The sequence below is a fragment of the Bufo bufo genome, chromosome 3 (genome assembly GCF_905171765.1).
Source record: "Bufo bufo chromosome 3, aBufBuf1.1, whole genome shotgun sequence".
In the NCBI taxonomy this organism is placed as follows: Eukaryota; Metazoa; Chordata; class Amphibia; order Anura; family Bufonidae; genus Bufo; species Bufo bufo.
Window position 1 is genome coordinate 385,638,023 of NC_053391.1, and position 20,627 is coordinate 385,658,649.

Consider the following 20,627-nt stretch of genomic DNA (forward strand, 5'->3'; position numbering starts at 1 on the left):
CCATAACATGCAATCAGATTGCAATTTGTATAGAATAATGGAATTTTCTCCATTATCCTATACAAAAATAGCTATATTACAAATCAGTTCTGCCACCCTCTGGCCTGAATTGCAATATACAAGTAATGAGCCTGGAAGCCTAGTTCAGGCTCATTACTCAAATGGAATGCCTTCCCTTATCTCCACCGGAGGCGTACGCTTCTTAGTTTATGGCCTCTCAAATGCCGTGGTCACTTATGAGATATAGAAAATGGTGCAGAATTTCAACAAAGACTATATTAGTAAGTGGCATATAATCATCTCGCAAACACATTGGTCAACAGTAACCAGAAAGTGGCCAACCCCTTTAAAATTACACTGTACTTCTGAAAAACTTATGTCACTATGACATATCAAAAGTTTTGATCGGTGGGGGTCCGAGTGCTTAGACCCTTACCAATCACTAGAATGAGGAGAGAGAAACCTTCACATAGTACACGGCAGACAGAATCAAGGCGGCCCCATTGACTTTCTACTGAGTCTGTCTAGCCGCCGTCACCTGCAGTGAGGAGAGCGAGTTGCACTATTTGAGTGCTTCGCTCACCTATTTCTAGTGGTCAGTCGGGTTGTCTGCACTCAGAACTCCACAGATCAAAAATGTTGATGTCGCTATGACATTAAAAGTTTTCCTAAAGTACAGTGCCACTTTACATTCAGCCTAGCTTTTTGATCTGTTACAGATTTGCATTGCAAGGGTGAACATCCTCTGCAAAATGGCAAGATAATGAGTTGCTGCAGAATTAAAAATGTACAGCATGCCCTGAAGTCTACTAGATTATTTTTTTTTATATACAGATGAATATAGGGTTTTAAAAACGCCATCCACATGTATTGTACTGTAATTTGGTGTAGATTTTTGGTGCAGAATATTCACCAAATTTCCAATGTCTGAACATGGTAGAGGTCCTGGGGACTCGCACATGCCTGATTTGATCATTCCGCACATAGATTGCGAATGCGTGTTCTCTAAAACCCATAATATGTCCTTGAATGTAGGATGTAAAACTGAATAGATTTTGGTTCTTGTTTATTATAGTGTTCTGGTTATAAGAAGTTATCCACTATCCACAGAACTCCCACCGTTCATGAGAAAAGTGGCCCCGCACCCTGAAATGAATGGAGAGGCTGGTCATGCATGTGCCTTGGTGCTCCATAAATTCTCTATGGGAGTGCTAAATAGAGTCTACAACAGCGTTTGTCTATTTCCGGTGGTCCCTAGAAAATGAGTTAAGCAACGTGGCTCATTCTCGACCAGCCCCTTCATAAATTTCCAGGTCCTCCATTTTTGTGATACTGTAGATAGGGAACAACCAGAATACCACTTTAAATTGTAGATACTTTGCTCGTATATTGTTATTGGTATGGGCTCCAAACATTCTGCGGTTCAGTCGCGCTAAGAATATTGCGCTATGTTGTAGATGTCCCACACACTCTACAGATAACTAATGTCCATTGACTCAACAGACCAAAGTTATCAACAGAGTTTTTTTTTTTTTTTTTTTTTTTTCAGAGCTCCCTTGCAACTCAGGGAGTTGGTTAATTGCCGATGGGCCGAAGAAGTTACACAACGTCTTGACACACTACAGTTATGCAGCCTTAACAAGCATGAGGAAAATGAGAAGGACAAGTAAGTGAAAGGATATATATATATTTTTTTATTTTTTACATATTTCTCAGTTTCTTTTTGATTGACATGTGGTGTGTTGCTACCCTCCTATATGCCATAGGACATCTTATCTATTTGTTCACAAATCAATTAGCGGCATCGTAGACAACATCAACATTTATAGTCTGTAAAGAGAATTGATAGGTTGTCATTAGGGATGAGCGAACCTGTGAAAGTTCGGGTTCGCCGGATTCAGCCGAACCTCAGTCAAAGTTTCGCTTTGGGACCCGAACTTGAAGTCAATGAGGACCCGAACTTCACTTTTATTATTTTCCGTTATAACATGGTTATAGCAGAAAATAGGATTCTTAAGACAGAATGCAAAAGAATATGGCCATTTAGGGGTAACCCCCCCCCCCCCCAAAAAAAAAACAAGAACTCACCTTATCCACTTGATCGCGCTGCCGCAGTGTCTTCTATCTTCTTTCAGCAGGACCTGCCAAAAGACCTGCAATGATGTCACTGCGCTCACCACTTCATTGCAGGTCCTTTGGCAGGTCCTGTTGAATGAAAATAGAAGGACCTGCAATGACGTCACCGTGTTCCCCACGTGGTGAGTGCAGCGTCATCATCGCAGGTCCTTTCACCTGAACATCAGTGAAAAAGTCCGGGTATCCGAACTCGCAAAGTTCAATATGAACCCGAACTTTGCAGTTTGGGTTTGCTCATCCCTGGTTGTCATTTATAGCATTACCAGTCAGCGTTTTCACTTTTTGCATGTCACTGTATTCTACTATACGTTAAACAGAAAAAAAAAGTTAAAAAAATAATAAATAAAAAAATCCAGGTGAAAATTGACATTTTATTTACGTAGTATGGCGCCACCTGCTGTTCGAAGTGTATAGCGATGTGTAAGTCTATCTACTGAGTTGTGTGCTGCTGGTCATGCATGCTCAGTCACTCTCCCCACAGGCAGGTGTATGTATAGTGATCCACTGTTCACTGCAGCTAATAGAAATAGCTTTCTGCGGGGAAGAGAGCCATTTTATTGGCTCCCATGCAGTGTGCACAGGGAAGAAAGCTATTACTATTTTCTGCTCTACAGAGGTTTTCTGTACAGAGACTCTGCTGTGGAGTGCGACTGAGAATGTGTCCACTGGCATTCAGCTCATCAGATGGACGTAGGGCTGCAGTAAACGATTATTTCAGTAATCGAGTATTCTACCGATTATTTTCCGATTAATCGAGTACTCTAAGAAGAAACAATGAATTAATAGACTGTTTTCCTTTATAAAAACACATCAGACCCCTGCCATAAGTCCCCAAAACCCTTAGTTTCCCCCGGTGCCATCAGCCCCCCCCCCCCCCCCCCCCCCCCCTCCCAGTGCCTTCAGCTCCGTAACAGTGACAACCCTATGACAGCAGCTAGGGCCCCCACAGCCCCAGTAATGTACAGCGCACTAACCTGAAAACGCTACACTTCCCGGCTGCGCTAAGCCCCGCCCCCAATCCATTTATAGCCAATCAGCATTTGTCTTACCACTAACCAATCAGTGGACCCGTTATGGCTGTTCTCACATGAGGTGTACATGAGAGAAGCACTGGGATTGGCTGGGAGCAGCTGCCTGAGAGATTGTCATACTGGTATGGAGAGTGCCGGTGTTCTGCCAAATCTCTATACCTTGCCAAAAGTCTATACCGGAAGTGACGAGGCCGCCAAGCAATCAGCTGGAGCAGGGTGTGAGCGGCGCTGCGCAAGCGCACATCCACCGGCTTAGCAAAGAGTTATTGCAGTGCCGCGATAGAAGTACTTCGTACACCGCGCGTGCGCACTTAGGGGGTATAGAGATTTTGCAGCGCAAAATGTTTCATCAGATCTCCCTACCCCTGAGTGCGCACGCACCCACAAATCATCAGTTGCAGTTCATCCTTACCGCAGAGCTGAGTGCTGGATACCGAGCTCACCACATTGTAGAGCTGAACTGCAACTGCTGATTTATGGGCGCCTGCACACTCAGGGGTAGGGAGATCTGATGAAACATTTTGCGCTGCAAAATCTCTATACCCCTTAGCGCGCATGCACTGTGTACGAAGTACTTCTATCGCGGCGCTGCAATAATTCTTTGCTAAGCCGGTGGATGTGCGCTTGCGCAGAGCCGCGCACACCCTCCTCCAGCTGATTCCTTGGCGGTCTCGTCACTTCAGGTGCGGCCGCGTCACTTCTGGTATAGACTTTTGGCAGAACACCGGCTCCTGCAATGGCTTCACTCCTGCTCTGCGGTCACGTGACACAAACGAATCGATGATTTTTTTTTGTGTTGAATTGCTCGATTTAATCGAGTACTCGTTGCAGCCCTAGATGGATGTGCACATTGCTATACATTTTGAACACCAGGTGGAGCCAAACTATGTAAGTAAATTTTATAACTCTTCACTGGCTCTTTTGCGAACGGCATGTAAATGGTAAGTATGCTCCATCTTTTATCATCCATAAAATAAACATGACTGGTAATGGTTAGGTAACCCATTTATGGTTTTCCTGATACCCAGAGTATATGCATAGGTTAAATTAGTGATTCCCAACTTTGACTGCAAGGAAACCTCTACAAAATGTTTCCACTCCTTGCCCAGGCTTCTACTTATACCTCCAGCTGCTCCATGCTCTCTATGCAATTCCCAGCCCCACGCCTACCTATTTCTTCCCACCCTTTGATAGGCATACTAAGAAAACAAGGACCCAGGGGTTTAATTTCTTCCATCTATAGTCATTTGACAAAATCAAAGTTGCTTTCCATCCCCCTGCAGGTAGGGGACAAATGGTGCAATGTTATCCCAAATCTCACTACTGAAGAGTGGAGAGTGGCACTCACCGCTCCAGTACTGGTGTCCCTGCAGCTAATAATAAACTTATACGCCTTTGTATATTATACCAGTGTTATCTTAGTCCAGTTAGGCTATTCCGAATGGGCAGGATCCCCACTACACTGTGTCATAGATGCCTTTCTCCAGACACAGGCTTTTTAAATCTTATGTGGTTCTGTCCAGAGATACAGTCGTCCTGGACTGCAGTAGCGAACCTACTGTTTCAGGTAACGCAACCGTTTGTCCCCACCCTTCTTAGGGTTTGATTGCAGGGTCTATTGGCGGAGGACCGCAGGAGTCGTCACGCACATTTACTACTACACAAAACAATTCCGTTCCCCCCCAAAGTCGATAGTGCTGAGATAGATCGCCGTATATCCCCTTCACTGTCTGTGGCGAACCTTGTCAAAACTATTGTGCCTAAGGCTGCGTTCACATCACCTTTTTCCCATCCGTTTAACGTATACAAAAAATGTCTACATTATAACATATGCCTCAGACTGATGCCATACAGTTAAATAATCCAGCTGGTCGGCACTCGTCAGTTTGTGAACGCTGCTACGGGAAGGAGCAAGCTCTACTTGGAAAATATAAATAAATCCCGGCAGTCTTATCTTCTTTTTCAATATATCTGTTTTATTCCACCCAAAGTGAAATGTCCCAACAACCAGGACGCGTTTCTGCGATATGCCTTTATCAACAAGTACCTGTTGATGAAGGTAGGGTTGTTGCGGGTATTGAAATTTCGATAACCAATCGATACTTTTGTCCATTTTTTCGATACTGGGCTGCGCAGTCTAGTATCTCTGAACATGAGCGCGCTGCTCTCAGCGCGCTCATGTTCCCTCAGCAGCACAGGGGAGAAGGAAGCAGTCTCTCCCTCCCCCCTGTGCTGCTGCTGCCACCAATGAACGGAGAGAGGGGCGGACGTACAGCGCCACCTATGATAGGACTTTTCCTATACAGAGCCGCGCCCAGAGATGTCCCTGCACTTACCATTATTCCTGGGCGCCGCTCCGTTCACCCGCAGTGCCCCATTACTGTCTCCTCTCCTGCTACATATGCTAATTACTATGGGAGCAATGGGGAGGAGACCATCAGCTTCTTTAGTGGGCGTTCCCTCTCGCTGCGCTGCGATTGGACAGTGCTACAGCCAGGGAGAAGGAACACCCACTAGAGAAGCTGATGTCTCCTCCCCATTGCTCCAATAGTAATTAGCATATGGAGCAGGAGAGGAGACAGTAATGGGGCACTGCAGGCGAACGGAGCGGCGCCCAGGACTAATAGTTAGTGCTGGGACATCTCTGTGTAGCCTAAAAATACTGAAAGTCTGGACCCAGGAAAAGTAGTCTTTAATACATAATACAGGAGGCGGGTGCCGGCAGCAGAATCGCATTGCCGGCACCCTGCCTCTGACAGGGAGCTGCGCTCAGCGGCAGTTAACCCCTCAGGTGCGGCACCTGAGGGGTTAACCTAAGCTGAGCGCAGCTCCCTGTCAGAGGCAGGGTGCCGGCAATGCGATGTCAGAGGCAGGGTGCCTCCTGTATTAAGGGGTAATTATCATTGGTGGCGCAGTGCGCCTGCCCTTCTCAACCCCCCAGTATTAAAATCATTGGTGGCAGTGGCCACAGGGTCCTCTCCCCTCCCCCTCATTGGTGACAGTGGCCGCTTCTGATCGGAGCCCCAGCTGTGTAAGCCTGGGGCTCCGATCAGTTACCATGGCAGCCAGGACGCTACTGAAGCCCTGGCTGCCATGGTAACATCCCTGATGCTGTGTGCACAGAGCAGCAGGGAGAGTGTGGAGTCCTATTCACCCTGATAGATCTCCATCAGGGGGAATAGGACAAAGGATGAAAAAATCCCAGGTTCTAGCCCCTAAGGGGGGAAATAGTTATTAAATAAAAAGTGTAAAAAACAAAACAAAAAAAAATCCACCAAAATATTAAGCATGAATTACCCCCTTTCCCAATTTCACATATAAAATGTATAAACAATAAATAAACATATTGCATATCGCCACGTCAGAAAAGTCCAAACTATTAAAATATAAAAAAAATCTATGCGGTGAACGACGGAACAGAAAAAAATAATAATAAATGCGCAATTCGCCATTTTTAAAAATGCGGAATGCACGAGGCTTTTTTGGTTTATTTTTTTCGCGTGGTATCGAAACCGAATCAAAGATTTGGTATCGCAACAACTCTAGATGAAGGCATATCGCAGTGATGCCATACAGTGGCATCCGTTCACCATAGATTTCCATCTGTGCAGTATACAAGAACGTGGTGTGAACCCACCCTATAAAAGGATTATATACAAAAATAGGAAACAACATTTTATAAGACATGGAACCCCTGGTGTAATTCACCTTTAATTATACACAACAGTTGCTAGATTCCACCTTTCTCTGCATACTTCATAATATTTGTGCACATTAATATTTGATATACACATGCACTTGCTATATTTCTTGAAGTCCTGGATTTCATTGTTCCTTTAGATGGGTATGCTTCCCTTCACTGGGGCCATATTTACACCCTCTCCTCGCCTTGAATGCTTTGATGTGTATGCTGTAATATGTCATGCAACAATGCGTGTACACCACATACCACTTTCTCTATGTATGATGCATGACGTCTTGTTTCTTTGTATTTACTTTTCAATAAAACGGGTATAAAAATAAAAAAAAGCTTGAGAAAATTGTAAAACCTCCGTGGTTTTTCTTGCAATTTTTGTGTGCTGCAGCAGAAACTGTTAGGGCCCATTCACATGGTGGAATTTTCAGGTGAAATTTTGGCAATGATACTGCGCCAAAATTCCTGGCAGCGGCCTCCTCATTGTGTCTGCCTCCACAGGTATCCACTTGCAGTTTAGCTCAATTTAGTGGAGCTAAACTGAAAGCGGGTCGGCGTTGACAAAAGTTTCCGCGTGTCATGTTGAGTGTTCCCTGACATGTAAACCCAGCCTCATTTTTACAAATTCTTATGTAGGTTTCCCCCTATTTTTATATAATCCAGCAGAATTTCATTAGCTCCAGGGGGGTGTAAAAAAAAAGCGAAACAAAAATTATTAAAAGTGTGTTTTGTCGTTAAAATAACATGGCAAAGTAATGCTACATATTAGGGATTCCTTTCTGCTTTTCTCTATATCCTTCTTTTTTCAGATGTGAAAATCATCATGAAAAGCTCAGCGTGTTTTGTTGGACTTGTAAGATCTGCATCTGCCATCAATGTGCGCTCTGGGGAGGGATGGTGAGTTACCTTCAGCATGCAATATAGATGACATGGTGAAAAGTAAGTGTTCACATCATGGCCGTATGTGCTTGTCTGATAACCTCATTCCATAACCATACTCATTGGAGTTGGGTCACTTTTTGGCTTCATTCAGACTCACTTTTCTGGAAAGGCTACCCATTAGATTCTGCAATATGGCTGCTGTTATTTTGTATCCATTCACCGCTGTTAGGGCTCATTCAGACAACGTATCCGTTCCGCAATTTTGCAGAACGGGTGCAGACCCATTTATTTCAATCGGCCACAAAATATGCGGACAGCACACCTTGTGCTATCCGCATCCGTAGATCCGTTCTGTGGCCCCGCAAGAAAGATAGAAATGACTATTCTTGTCCGGCAAGAATAGGACTTGCTCTATCATAGTCCTGGCCATGTGCGGTCCGCAAAATGCGGAACGCACACGGTCGGTATCCGTGTTTTGAGTATCCACAATTTGTGGACCGCAATACACTACGGCCATCGGAATGAGCCCTTAGGCCCCTTTCACACGAGCGAGTTTTCCGTGCGAGTGCAATTCGTGAAGTGAACGCATAGCCACCGCACTGAATCCTGACCCATTCATTTCAATGGTTCTGTGCACATGAGCGTTGTTTTTCACGCATCATTTCTGCATTCCGTGAGAATCGCAGCATGTTTTGAATTCTGCGTTTTTCACGCAGCCCTTGCCCTTGCCCTGGCCCCATAGAAATGAATGGTGCTTCAGTGCAAAACGCATTACATCCGGATGTAACCTGGATGTAGTCCGGATGCAATGGGTTTTTCACTGATGGTTGCTAGCAGATGTTGTTTGTAAGTCTTCGGCTACATGCACACGACTGTTGTGTTTTTTTGCGATCCGCAAAACACTGATGGAGTCTGTGTGCGTTCTGCGATCTGCGGAACGGCAAGGACAGCCTTTAATATAACTGCCTATTCTGGTCCGCAAAGCGCGGGAAAGAATAGGACAGGTTATATATTTTTTTGCGGACCACGGAACGGAGCAACGGATGCGGACAGCACACGGAGTGCTGTCCACATGTTTTGCGGCCCAATTGAAGTGAATGGGTCCGCACCCGAGCCGCAAAAACTGCGGCTTGGATGCGGACCAGAACAACGGTCGTGTGCATGAGGCCTTCAGGTTTTATATTTTTTTTCACGCGCATGAAAAAAAGGATCAAAACTGATCGCACTCGCACGGAGAACACTGAAACACTAAACGCAATTGCAACAAAACCCCTGATCTATTATAGAAGATGGACGTCGTAGAGGGATGTTTGAGCTAGAATGAGGTGCCTGCATTGTGAAAGGGGTCATCTCTGAGTATTGCACTGTTCTGGGTAAAGTCCCGTTCTGTGTGCTGTGACCCAGTGCATCACAGCTCATCTAATGGTACAGTTCCAATATAGATCTATCAGGGTAGAAATTTTATGAGCGGACTGGATTGTTTTCTATATGCTCGTGTGAGCAATAGGTTAGTGTGAAATGCCTGAACACACGGAGTAGAACAGTCTTCCTGTAGCACGATCAATGAAGATCGATTAGAAACCATCTTCTCCGTCACTCAATTCTCTGTAACTGACCTGAGTGCACCGGCCTGGATTTTAGCTTCAAAATGACTCACCAACTATAATGAGAAGCCTGCAGACACTGAATGCTTCACCGCATAAAATGCATCCTAAGGCTAATTTCACGAGTGAGTTTTCCATCTGAATGCGATACGTTTCGCAAACGGACAGCATCCGTACTGAATCCTGACCCGTTCATTTCAATGGGGTTATGCACATATGTTTTTCACACAGCCCTGGTCCCCTAAAAATGAGTGGGGCTCACATAAAAAAAAAAAACTTAATTTAATGGGTGGTTGCTAAGAGATATTGAATGTTAGGCTAATTTCAGACAAGCGTGTCCACTGCGGAAAACACGATCCGTATGGGAGCGGGATATCCCATTATGGACAATGCCTCTTTCACACGACTGCATGGGATTATAATGATCTCTTTCCTGAATTATACTGAAGGCATTATGTGTCGGCATTCAGTAGAGACAAGGTCAGGCAGAGACGTTGTAAATCATTATAAGTCCTTGCGGTCCTGTGAAAAGTGCAGTGTCCATAACTGGAAATCGTGCTCCCACACAGAGCGCGTTTTAAAGACAGGAAAAAACAAAAGCTGAACACAATCGCAGACAAATCTGATTAAATCTGCATATAAAACCGCCAAGTTTTCCCGGAGCAGACCCTGACTAATTCCATATTGCTTGTATGAAATAGGCCTTAGGGAATGTCCAGATGTAGCAGAATATTTCAGTCTAAAATCCATGGTATTTCCGCAGCAATATCCTCATATTTTACACTGCCTGATCCCAAAAAAAATCGCCACCAAAAAAATAATAATATTCTCAATGGGGTTAAAGTCTGGACACTGTGGTGGCCAATCCATGTGTGACAATGATGTCTCATGCTCCCTGAACCACTCTTTCACAATTTGAGCCCGATGGATCCTGGCATTGTCATCTTGGAATATGCCCGTGCCATCGGGGAAGAAAAAAATCCATTGATGGAATAACCTGGTCATTCAGTATGTTCAGGTAGTCAGCTGGGCTAATTCTTGGAGCACATACTGTTGCTGAACCTAGACCTGACCAACTGCAGCAACCCCAGATCATAGCACTGCCCCCACAGGCTTGTACAGTAGGCACTAGGCATGATGGGTGCATCACTTCATCTGCCTCTCTTCTTACCCTGATGCGCCCATCACTCTGGAACAGGGTAAATCTGGACTCATCAGACCACATGACCTTCTTCCATTGCTCCAGAGTCCAATCTTTATGCTCCCTAGCAAATTGAAGCCTTTTTTTCTGGTTTGCCTCACTGATTAGTGGTTTTCTTACGGCTACACAGCTGTTCAGTCCCAATCCCTTGAGTTCACTTCGCATTGTGCATGTGGAAATGCTCTTACTTTCACTATTAAACATAGCCCTGAGTTCTACTGTTGTTTTTCTTCGATTTTGATTTCACCAAACGTTTAAGTGATCGCCGATCACGATCATTCAGGATTTTTTCCCGCTACATTTCTTCCTCGAATACGATGGGTCCCCACTATCCTTCAAGTTTTTAATAATGCGTCTCTAATATCCGCCACTAATATAATATATTCAAGAGCCGCCGCGCTGACGTAATCCCTGAGCCGGCATGTGCACTTCGCTCGACGATGCCATTACTTGTAGTCCGCACGGGCGCAGACTACAGTGTGTAGTGCACACACGCGGGATTTCAAACAGGCTCAGGGATTACGTCAGCGCGCCGGCTCTTGAACATATTATATTAGAGGCGGCGCAGGACTTCGGAAGGTGGAGCTGGGCACCGGACCGAGGGGTGCGGCTTGGCACCAAGTTAGGAAAGGACATCCCCTTGGGCATCTTATGTAAGTCATTAGCATATCACTAAAATCGATTTTATAAAGAAATAATTCAAGACTATTAGTTAATAAGGGTATCATTTAATACAGCTCAGGGAGACCTACAAGTAGCTATGTTTTACTGTAGGGGGTGAAATGTGGTGACAGAATCCCCTTAAGATACTGTGCCTTGACAAAGTTGCCACTTTGGTTTACGCAGCAAGCAGCGCATTACAGCTGGCCCATCATCAGCTGCCTGAAACTCTGGAACCAATAGAGGTGCAGATGAAAAAAAATTGTAAAATTTCATTTAGGACCCTAGGGAACAACTGTGCAAAATTTTATTCAATTTGGAGAGGGTCTCTTTCCTCATAGTCTTGTTTTGGACAAGACCACCATGACTACTACTTTCTGCTGTGTCTCGTGTTTACAGAGCTTGCTACAACTTGATAAATTCCTCCCTTTTCCCTCATCCTTCTCAATACAAAGGGGGTCATTTACTACTTTTCTGAGGTGGAGGAAAAAGGGGGCAGGCCTGTCTGATTCCTTATTTTCTACGCCTGTTTTGGCATAGAAAATTACTTAAACCTACGCCAGCAAGGGAGCGTATGTTTTTTGCGGATCCGAAAAACCCCAAAAATGGATGACATCCGTATGCTTTTTTTTTTTTTTTTTTTTGCGGATCAAGAATAGGACATGTTCTATTTTTTTTTTGCGGGGCTACAGAACGGACATACGGATGCGGATAGCACACGGTGTGCTGTCCGCATTTTTTTTGCGGACCCATTGAAATGATGGGTCCGCATCTTATCCGCAAAAAAAACCTGAACAAACACGGAAACAAAATACGTTCGTGTGCATGAGGCCTAACGGTGATAAAAACCTCGTACATACGACAAAAATGGTATCAATAAAAACTACATTTCATTGCGCAAAAAACAAGCCCTTATACAGCTCTGTAGACGGAAATAAAAAAGTTATGGCTGTCAGAATATAGCGATGTAAAGAAAATTTAGATTTTTCTAAAGGTTTTTTTATTTTTCTAAAAGTAGTAAAAAAAAATATTCAAGTTTGGTATCGCTGCATTCGTATTGAGCCGCAGAATAAGAATTTTTTTTAGCTCATAGTGAATGCTGTGATGTGAAAACCCCAAAAACCTTGGTGGAATTTTGTTTCTTTATTTTTAGTTTTATTTTTTCCTTCAATTTTGCCACACAAAGAATTTTTTTCCCGTTTTCCATTACAAGATATGGTAAATTAAATAGTGTCATTAAAAATGCATCTTGCCTCGCTAAAAATAAGCCTTGATATGTGAACGGAAAAATTTAAAAGTTGTGGCTATTGGAACATGAGGAAAAATCTAAAATGTAAAAATGAAAATAGGCCCGGTCTTTAAGGTTAAACTATAAACTATTGCAATATCCTAAAAATGCAGGAGCAATGCCCAACTCTTGGCTAGATTTTTTTAACAAGCCAATATCCGTATCTTAAGGGATAGGGTTACTGCACAAGTTCCGATATGTTTCTATAATTAAACATCAATTAAAGTATGTTTCGGCCCTCTAAACTATGTTGACCTACTGGCATGGTGTGGATCATTTGAAATGTATGGCGCAAGGTTAAGCAGCTGCCAGGAGTCACCAAACGTACTGCATATACTCCTATAATACTCTGAATTTGCATCATTAGAGAGGTTAGTTTGAGAAAGTTGGGGGTTACTAGGCTTAGGCCTCATGCACACGGCCGTGTTCCGCGGCCGAGAGCGGTCAGTGGTAACCCGGCCGGGATTCCTGCTGACAGCAGGAGCGCACGGCGTCATTGGTTGCTATGACGCCGTGCGCTTTATGCCGCCGCTGCTGTACAGTGATACACTGGTATGATCTATACCAGTGTATCACTGTACAGCAGCGGCGGCATGAAGCGCACGGCGTCATAGCAACCAATGCTCTCAGCAGGAATCCAGGCCGTGTTACCACGGACCGCTCACGCCCGTGAAACACGGCCGTGTGCATTCGGTATTGGAGGCTATCCCGCAGACCTGGTTGAGAGACTCTTCCAACTTTATACACTGCTCAAAAAAATAAAGGGAACACAAAAATAACACATCCTAGATCTGAATTAATTAAATATTCTTCTGAAATACTTTGTTCTTTACATAGTTGAATGTGCTGACAACAAAATCACACAAAAATAAAAAATGGAAATCAAATTTTTTAACCCATGGAGGTCTGGATTTGGAGTCACACTCCAAATTAAAGTGGAAAAACACACTACAGGCTGATCCAACTTTGATGTAATGTCCTTAAAACAAGTCAAAATGAGGCTCAGTAGTGTGTGTGGCCTCCACGTGCCTGTATGACCAGCCTACAACGCCTGTGCATGCTCCTGATGAGGTGGCGGACGGTCTCCTGAGGGATCTCCTCCCAGACCTGGACTAAAGCATCTGCCAACTCCTGGACAGTCTGTGGTGCAACGTGACGTTGGTGGATAGAGCGAGACATGATGTCCCAGATGTGCTCAATTGTATTCAGGTCTGGGGAACGGGCGGGCCAGTCCGTAGCATCAATGCCTTCGTCTTGCAGGAACTGCTGACACACTCCAGCCACATAAGGTCTAGCATTGTCTTGCATTAGAAGGAACCCAGGGCCAACCGCACCAGCATATGGTCTCACAAGGGGTCTGAGGATCTCATCTCGGTACCTAATGGCAGTCAGGCTACCTCTGGCGAGCACATGGAGGGCTGTGCGGCCCTCCAAAGAAATGCCACCCCACACCATTACTGACACAATGCCAAACCGGTCATGCTGGAGGATGTTGCAGGCAGCAGAACGTTCTCCACGGCATCTCCAGACTTTGTCACGTCTGTCACATGTGCTCAGTGTGAACCTGCTTTCATCTGTGAAGAGCACAGGGCGCCAGTGGCGAATTTGCCAATCTTGGTGTTCTCTGGCAAATGCCAAACGTCCTGCACGGTGTTGGGCTGTAAGCACAACCCCCACCTGTGGACGTCGGGCCCTCATATCACCCTCATGGAGTCTGTTTCTGACCGTTTGAGCAGACACATGCACATTTGTGGCCTGCTGGAGGTCATTTTGCAGGGCTCTGGCAGTGCTCCTCCTGTTCCTCCTTGCACAAAGGCGGAGGTTGCGGTCCTGCTGCTGGGTTGTTGCCCTCCTACGGCCTCCTCCACGTCTCCTGATGTACTGGCCTGTCTCCTGGTAGCGCCTCCATGCTCTGGACACTACACTGACAGACACAGCAAACCTTCTTGCCACAGCTCGCATTGATGTGCCATCCTGGATAAGCTGCACTACCTGAGCCACTTGTGTGGGTTGTAGACTCCGTCTCATGCTACCACTAGAGTGAAAGCACCGCCAGCATTCAAAAGTGACCAAAACATCAGCCAGGAAGCATAGGAACTGAGAAGTGGTCTGTGGTCACCACCTACAGAACCACTCCTTTATTGGGGGTGTCTTGCTAATTGTCTATAATTTTCACCTGTTGTCTATCCCATTTGCACAACAGCATGTGAAATTGATTGTCACTCAGTGTTGCTTCCTAAGTGAACAGTTTGATTTCACAGAAGTGTGATTGACTTGGAGTTACATTGTGTTGTTTAAGTGTTCCCTTTATTTTTTTGAGCAGTGTACAATCCATTGTGTTTATAAAACATCTCCTTTTTTAAATCATGTCGGGGATCAGATGCCTGATGCCCAAGATATTCAGCAGAGACTCCAGATCTTGTACATATGTTGTGGAGTTATACAGCATTGAGCCCATTTTAGAATGGGGTCCTGGAAGTCATTAAGGCTCCATTCACACGTCCGCAACGTGTTTTGCGGATCCGCGAAACACGGACAGTGGCAATGTGCTTTCCGCATTTTGCGGACCGCACATTGCCGACACTAATAGAATATGACTGTTCTTGTCCGCAATTGCGGACAAGAATAGGACATGTTCTATTTTTTTGCAGGAACGGAAGTGCGGACCCATAGAAATAAATGGGTCCGCAATTCCGTTCCGCAAAATGCGGAACGAAATTGCGGACGTGTGAAGGGAGCCTAACAGGGCTTTTTCTTTACAGCTGACTTGAGACTCCAATATGTGTGTATTGGGCTGTGTGGCAGGGATGCCTTTGGGAGAACAGGGAAGGATAGCACTTGGTTATTTGCTGTGGCTCTCAAGCTGATTGCCTTGCTTTGGATCCGGGCTGTTGCTCCATCCATGCGTGTATTTATGGGCAAAGTAAATATGTTGGAGAATGAGAAGGCTATAGTTCGGTAAAGGAGGACTTATGGTGATTTTGAGAAACTTTGGTCCCCAAGGATTAGCTTCTAATGTTCTACTGCAAGAAAGAGGGTTGAACTCATTTACTCCAGGATTATTCCGAAAGGAGCTTGTTTAAGTGAGTTCTTTGGGCTAATGGGATACCTTTCCAAGTTTTTAAAAATAGAATAGATTTTGGGAGGAGTAATTTATTTTTTATTTTTATATATACACTGATGACCTATCCTCTAGATCAGTGGTCCCCAACCTTTTTCGCACCAGGGACCGGTTTCTTACAAGATAGTTAGTTAGTTAATTCTTAGGGTCAGTTCTGTTCTGGTGGCCTCCTGAGCATTGGCCCACTGGGAATTGTCATGTTTTGGTCCATGTCTAGTAGATGTACATAGTTATGGGGGCTGCCATCTTGCCTGAGCTATTGTTAACAGCATTTAGAGAGACACTGTAAAAGCAGTCACCTGGATTATAAGGCACAATAGCCTGGAGGGCACTCCTTGAATCCTATGGGACCGTTTTCTATACTTGTTCTGTGATCTGTACAGAGGTCAGGAGGGAGTAGATAAGTCGTGCATTCGTAGGAACACTCATTGGTGATTATCTTAAGGTGTATTACTGCCGCTTAAAAATCATGATCTGCTGCCAGCAAACAACTAGTCAGTATGGGGACAAGTGATGGCATAACAATCGCTCCTCCCCATACTGTGGAGGAGATCGCTGCATGTAATGGCAGCGGTCTCCTCCGCTAATAAGCAGGCGATTGTCAGGAAGGAACGCTTCTCGCTGTCTGTAATACCGTCCTTACTATGACCTTTTAATCGGAGTCTGAATCCTGAGTACATGCTGTGCTGTTGTGAATGGATCCAGTTATGGGAAGAAATATACATTCATTTTAGGAGAATCTAAAAAGAAATGCATTCATTACCAATGACCTCCTCCACCGTGTGCAATCCTACTGTAATTGACTAATGTGAATGTTTTTATTCCAGCACGGAGGACACACTTTCAAGCCACTTGCAGAAATTTACGAGCAGCATGTTACTAAAGTAAATGAAGAGGTGGCCAAGCTTCGGCGACGGCTAATGGAATTAATTAGTCTTGTTCAAGAAGTGGTAAGAAATCAATGTATTATGGAGAAAGGAGCCTTCCTCTCTAGTGGGCTGTTTGTATCCTGTTTTAGAAACCTTATCCCAGTATTGTCTCTCTATAAAATGTTATATTGGAGAAGCCCAATGACAAAGAAGTACTATGTCCACATGTACTGTGATCTGCATGAATCGGGCAGCGATCCCTGAGGCTGGCCATATTTGATAGCTGTTAGCCAAGCGGCTATCTCTCCGGACCTCCCCTATGAACATGCCTGCTTGTGTCCTGAATGGGGAGAGGGAAAAAAAGCCGCTGCCAAACTTCTCTGGCCACCGCTTATCTCCCTGAGAGCGCAAGGATTGGGCAGATCGAATCCAATTGCCGATTCTTATCGCCCTCCACATATGCAGAGTCAGTAGGCCCCCGGTAAAGGTTAGATGTCTGGCTGGTCATGCCAAAATCAGCAGATTCAGCCGACATTAATGTGGATTGCCAGCTCACCTTGGTAGTGCACTGACCTTTTGCATGTCAGCGATTTTTTTATTTTTCTCTGTCATTAACCCTTTCACATCCTACGCCTGCTGACTGGGGCATTTTACGCTATTTGAGATGGGCTTATGAGATAGATGGGCAGCTCTTTCATTGATCAAGCATTAAATGTTAACTATTAGGTGTTTACAGCAAATGTCTGCTATATGCTTATTATCCAAAGTAACCCCATGACACGTGGGAATTATTTCATTCAATTTGTGAGAAGAGACATAGGGAAATCCAGTGCGGTGCTCATCCAGTTCTGAATCAGTCAGCGCAATACAACTGCCTTTTATGATTCCTGTACTCTGTCTGGAGACATTTTTTTTTTTTCTAATCATTCTTCACCCCTGGGGGCCTTTCAGGCAGACCCCGTAGCATATCTGGATCTGCGAAGTGTCACACTTACCAGCCTGCGCTGCCGCACTATGGCGACTGCACTCTGTTGCTACGACAACTAGTTCCACTGACACCGGGGCTGCTCTCCCTATCAGGGAGCTCTGTGCCAGCATCACATGCCTCCTGAGGTGGGCTATTTAAACGGGCAGCTGCTGGCCATAGCTGTGTGTTTGTTACTGTGGATCATTGACCTTTCTCTGTCACTTTGACATTGCCTCTGATTACTGATTTTGCTTCTGACATAACCTCCTGGTATTTGACTCTGCTAGTTGTCACCTTGCCTTTGCCTGCTGACTATCTTTCACTGTGTCTCCTGGTTTCACCTTGCTGTGTATTTAAATCTAATTTTGGTCCTGATCTGGTCCTGGTTTCAACCTGTCTGGTTTCTTCCTCTTTCTGTATGTCTTCTCTGTTCTCATTTTTGGTTTAGGCCCTTGCACTTAGTTAAGAAGGGATTGTCAACCAGTTGTGGGCCATCACTTAAGACGATCGCAAGTAGGTAGGGACAGTAGTGTGGGTGGAGCATATGGCTGCACTGTTCCCTAATCTTTCATGACACGGAGGGAATCGCACCCTAGGTGTCATGTCACTGCTGTGGCCAGTCATTGGCTGCAGCAGCCGCATGACCTGCATCAAACTGGATGTTGACGCAGGGGGCCCCAAAATCTGCAACAGTGACAGGGAGCGAAGAAAGCGGAATCCAGCGGTGAGGATCAGTTAAGCATGGTTCCTTCTTTAGGCCTGGCAAAGCTGGGGGGGTCTGACTGGAAGTCCCCTGGGGTAAACACCCCCTTTATGTCCATAGTCTTCATAATAAATTAGATTTTGTATACCGTGCAGTTTTATTACTGGGTTGATCTATAAAGAATATTGGCATTTTTGCTAAAATTAATTGTGCATTTTTTTAAAAATATGATCATGTTTTTGCAGTTGTGCAATGTTTCGGATTAATATGGGTTTGTTGTAGGAGCGAAATGTTGAGGCTGTACGAAGTGCTAAGGATGAACGAGTTAGAGAAATCCGCAACGCAGTGGAGATGATGATCGCCAGACTTGATACTCAGCTCAAAAATAAGCTCATCACACTTATGGGTATGCTATTATATTGACGCAAATGACACTCCAAGTAAGATCTCCAGACAAATGGGGAAATAAGTGATTACAATATTGTATATATCACATGTTTTGCCATAATTCGAATTCGGATGCAGATTATTTGGTCCTAATACTTGCTGGGTAGGACAGTGTGTGTACTGCTATCACTTGGCATCTGATTCCATTTCCAGGCCGTAGTCACCATTTCTAAGATATACAACATTATCCGCCAAATTGGTTCCTCTCGGCCTCTGTTCACACTTTATTTTTAAGTGTGTTCATTTTATGTTCTGGGAGGGCTATATTTGGTTAGCATCTGTTTTTTTTTTTTTTTTTTTTTTAAATATATATTTTTTTATTTTCCAAAACATGGTGTTTGTACATAAGACAATAATAATCATAACGGTGTGCCTGACATGGTAAACCCAAACATCCTTACATATAGAAAAGTTCTATACAGCATCCCAAGAACACCCTCACAATAATAAAATATTAATAACTATCCCCCCCCCCCCCCTCCCCATTGGCTGCCGTCCACTCCATCATTTAATGTTTACAATAATAACACTTTATAGCTATGTAGATCTGCGTGCAATTCTCCGTTTCCTTTCGATGTCCTCATAAACATAAATTTTTTGAAGGTATGCACCCCACTCCCTTATTGAGGGCGGGGAGACAGAACCCCAGTACTTCATCAATATAACTTTAGCGACCATCAAACCCCGCATCCAAATCCGTCTAACCTGGGCCGGGACTTCCCCTTCTAACCCACATTCTCCAAAGAGCATTATCAGAATCCCTGGGTTATAGTTCGTTGAGCTCTCCCTTTGTAGGGTAGCGAAGACCTCATCCCAGTAACTTCTTATTTTGCTGCAGCTCCAAAGCAAGTGGACATAATCCGCATTAATGTATCCGCATTTGGAGCAGCAGCAATCCCGCTCTTTATTTTGGGGAAATTTTCCTTGAATTTTAGGCGTATAGTAAAGTCTATGAAGGATCTTAAATTGGATTAACCTATGCGCACTGGAAACCGACACCCTTCTCACATTCCTATAAATAGTAGACCACTGTAGTGGGGGGCAATTCAGCTCCTGCTCCCACTTAACTGTGCTCTTGAAAGGTGTTACAGTTGCCAGTGCGATTCGGAGTTTTTCATACAGTCTGGATAATTTCATTTTTTCGTATTTCTGAGCGTCACAAAAATCAAAAAATATATTCTCTTGTGGAAAAAAAGAGCCTCTATTCCTAGAGGCATTAAATGTATGTTTCAGACGTGAATACATAAATAAATCTAATGGTGAACTATCAGTAAAACCAAACTCCGATAGTGATTTAAACTGACCCATATAAAAAAGGTCAGACACCCTGTTAATACCCTTACGGACCCAATAACCAAAATCTGTAATTTTGAAGAACTCCTCCAGCTCCCTGTTCTCCCACAGAGGGGTGAAACCAAACGGACCGGAAGACTTAAGGGTCTTCTTCAGTCTGTTCCAAACCCTCTGCAGAGAGCACGGGATCAACAAGGACCTCCTCATTCCCATGGACCCATTCTCCAGGCATGCAAAAATATTATCCACTGGTTTATCAAAAAGTTTTGTTAAATATCGTGAAAGTAAACTCTCCTTGAAACAGCGACAACGCTGAATCTGTGCACACAAATAATAACCTTGGAAAAAGGGTAGTGACAGCCCACCATCTGCCTCCGACAACCATAGATACCTCTGCTTTATACGCACTCTCTTCCTTCCCCAAATTAAGTCATTAATCATAGCATCCAACCTATGAAAAAAGATATTGTCTATCCAGATGGGTGAAGCACACAACGGAAATAAAACTATCGGGAGGATAATCATTTTGATCAAGGCTATTCTATCCGTCTGTGCCAATATCAGCTTCCGCCAAGCACAGATTTTGTCCCTAACTTTATTCAGAATCGGGGCCAGATTAAGATCATAAAACCTATTTATAGGGAGCCCAATCTTAACCCCCAGATAGTCTAAAGTATCATTGGGGACCAAAACACGAACTCGCCTCCCCTCATCTACAGCCTTGCGGTTCA

At 44.4% G+C, this 20,627-nt stretch overlaps 1 protein-coding gene across 3 annotated transcripts in view; it reads left to right on the top strand.

Annotated features, from left to right (window-relative positions):
• TRIM37 (tripartite motif containing 37) overlaps positions 1-20,627 on the top strand; it is a 156,416-nt gene that overhangs the window by 20,451 nt on the left and 115,338 nt on the right. For all 3 annotated transcript variants that reach the window (XM_040424758.1, XM_040424759.1, XM_040424757.1), the window contains exons 4-7: positions 1,550-1,666; positions 7,671-7,758; positions 16,445-16,567; positions 18,439-18,562. In XM_040424758.1, the coding sequence (XP_040280692.1) occupies positions 1,550-1,666; positions 7,671-7,758; positions 16,445-16,567; positions 18,439-18,562 (452 nt within the window). The remainder of the gene's footprint in view (positions 1-1,549; positions 1,667-7,670; positions 7,759-16,444; positions 16,568-18,438; positions 18,563-20,627) is intronic.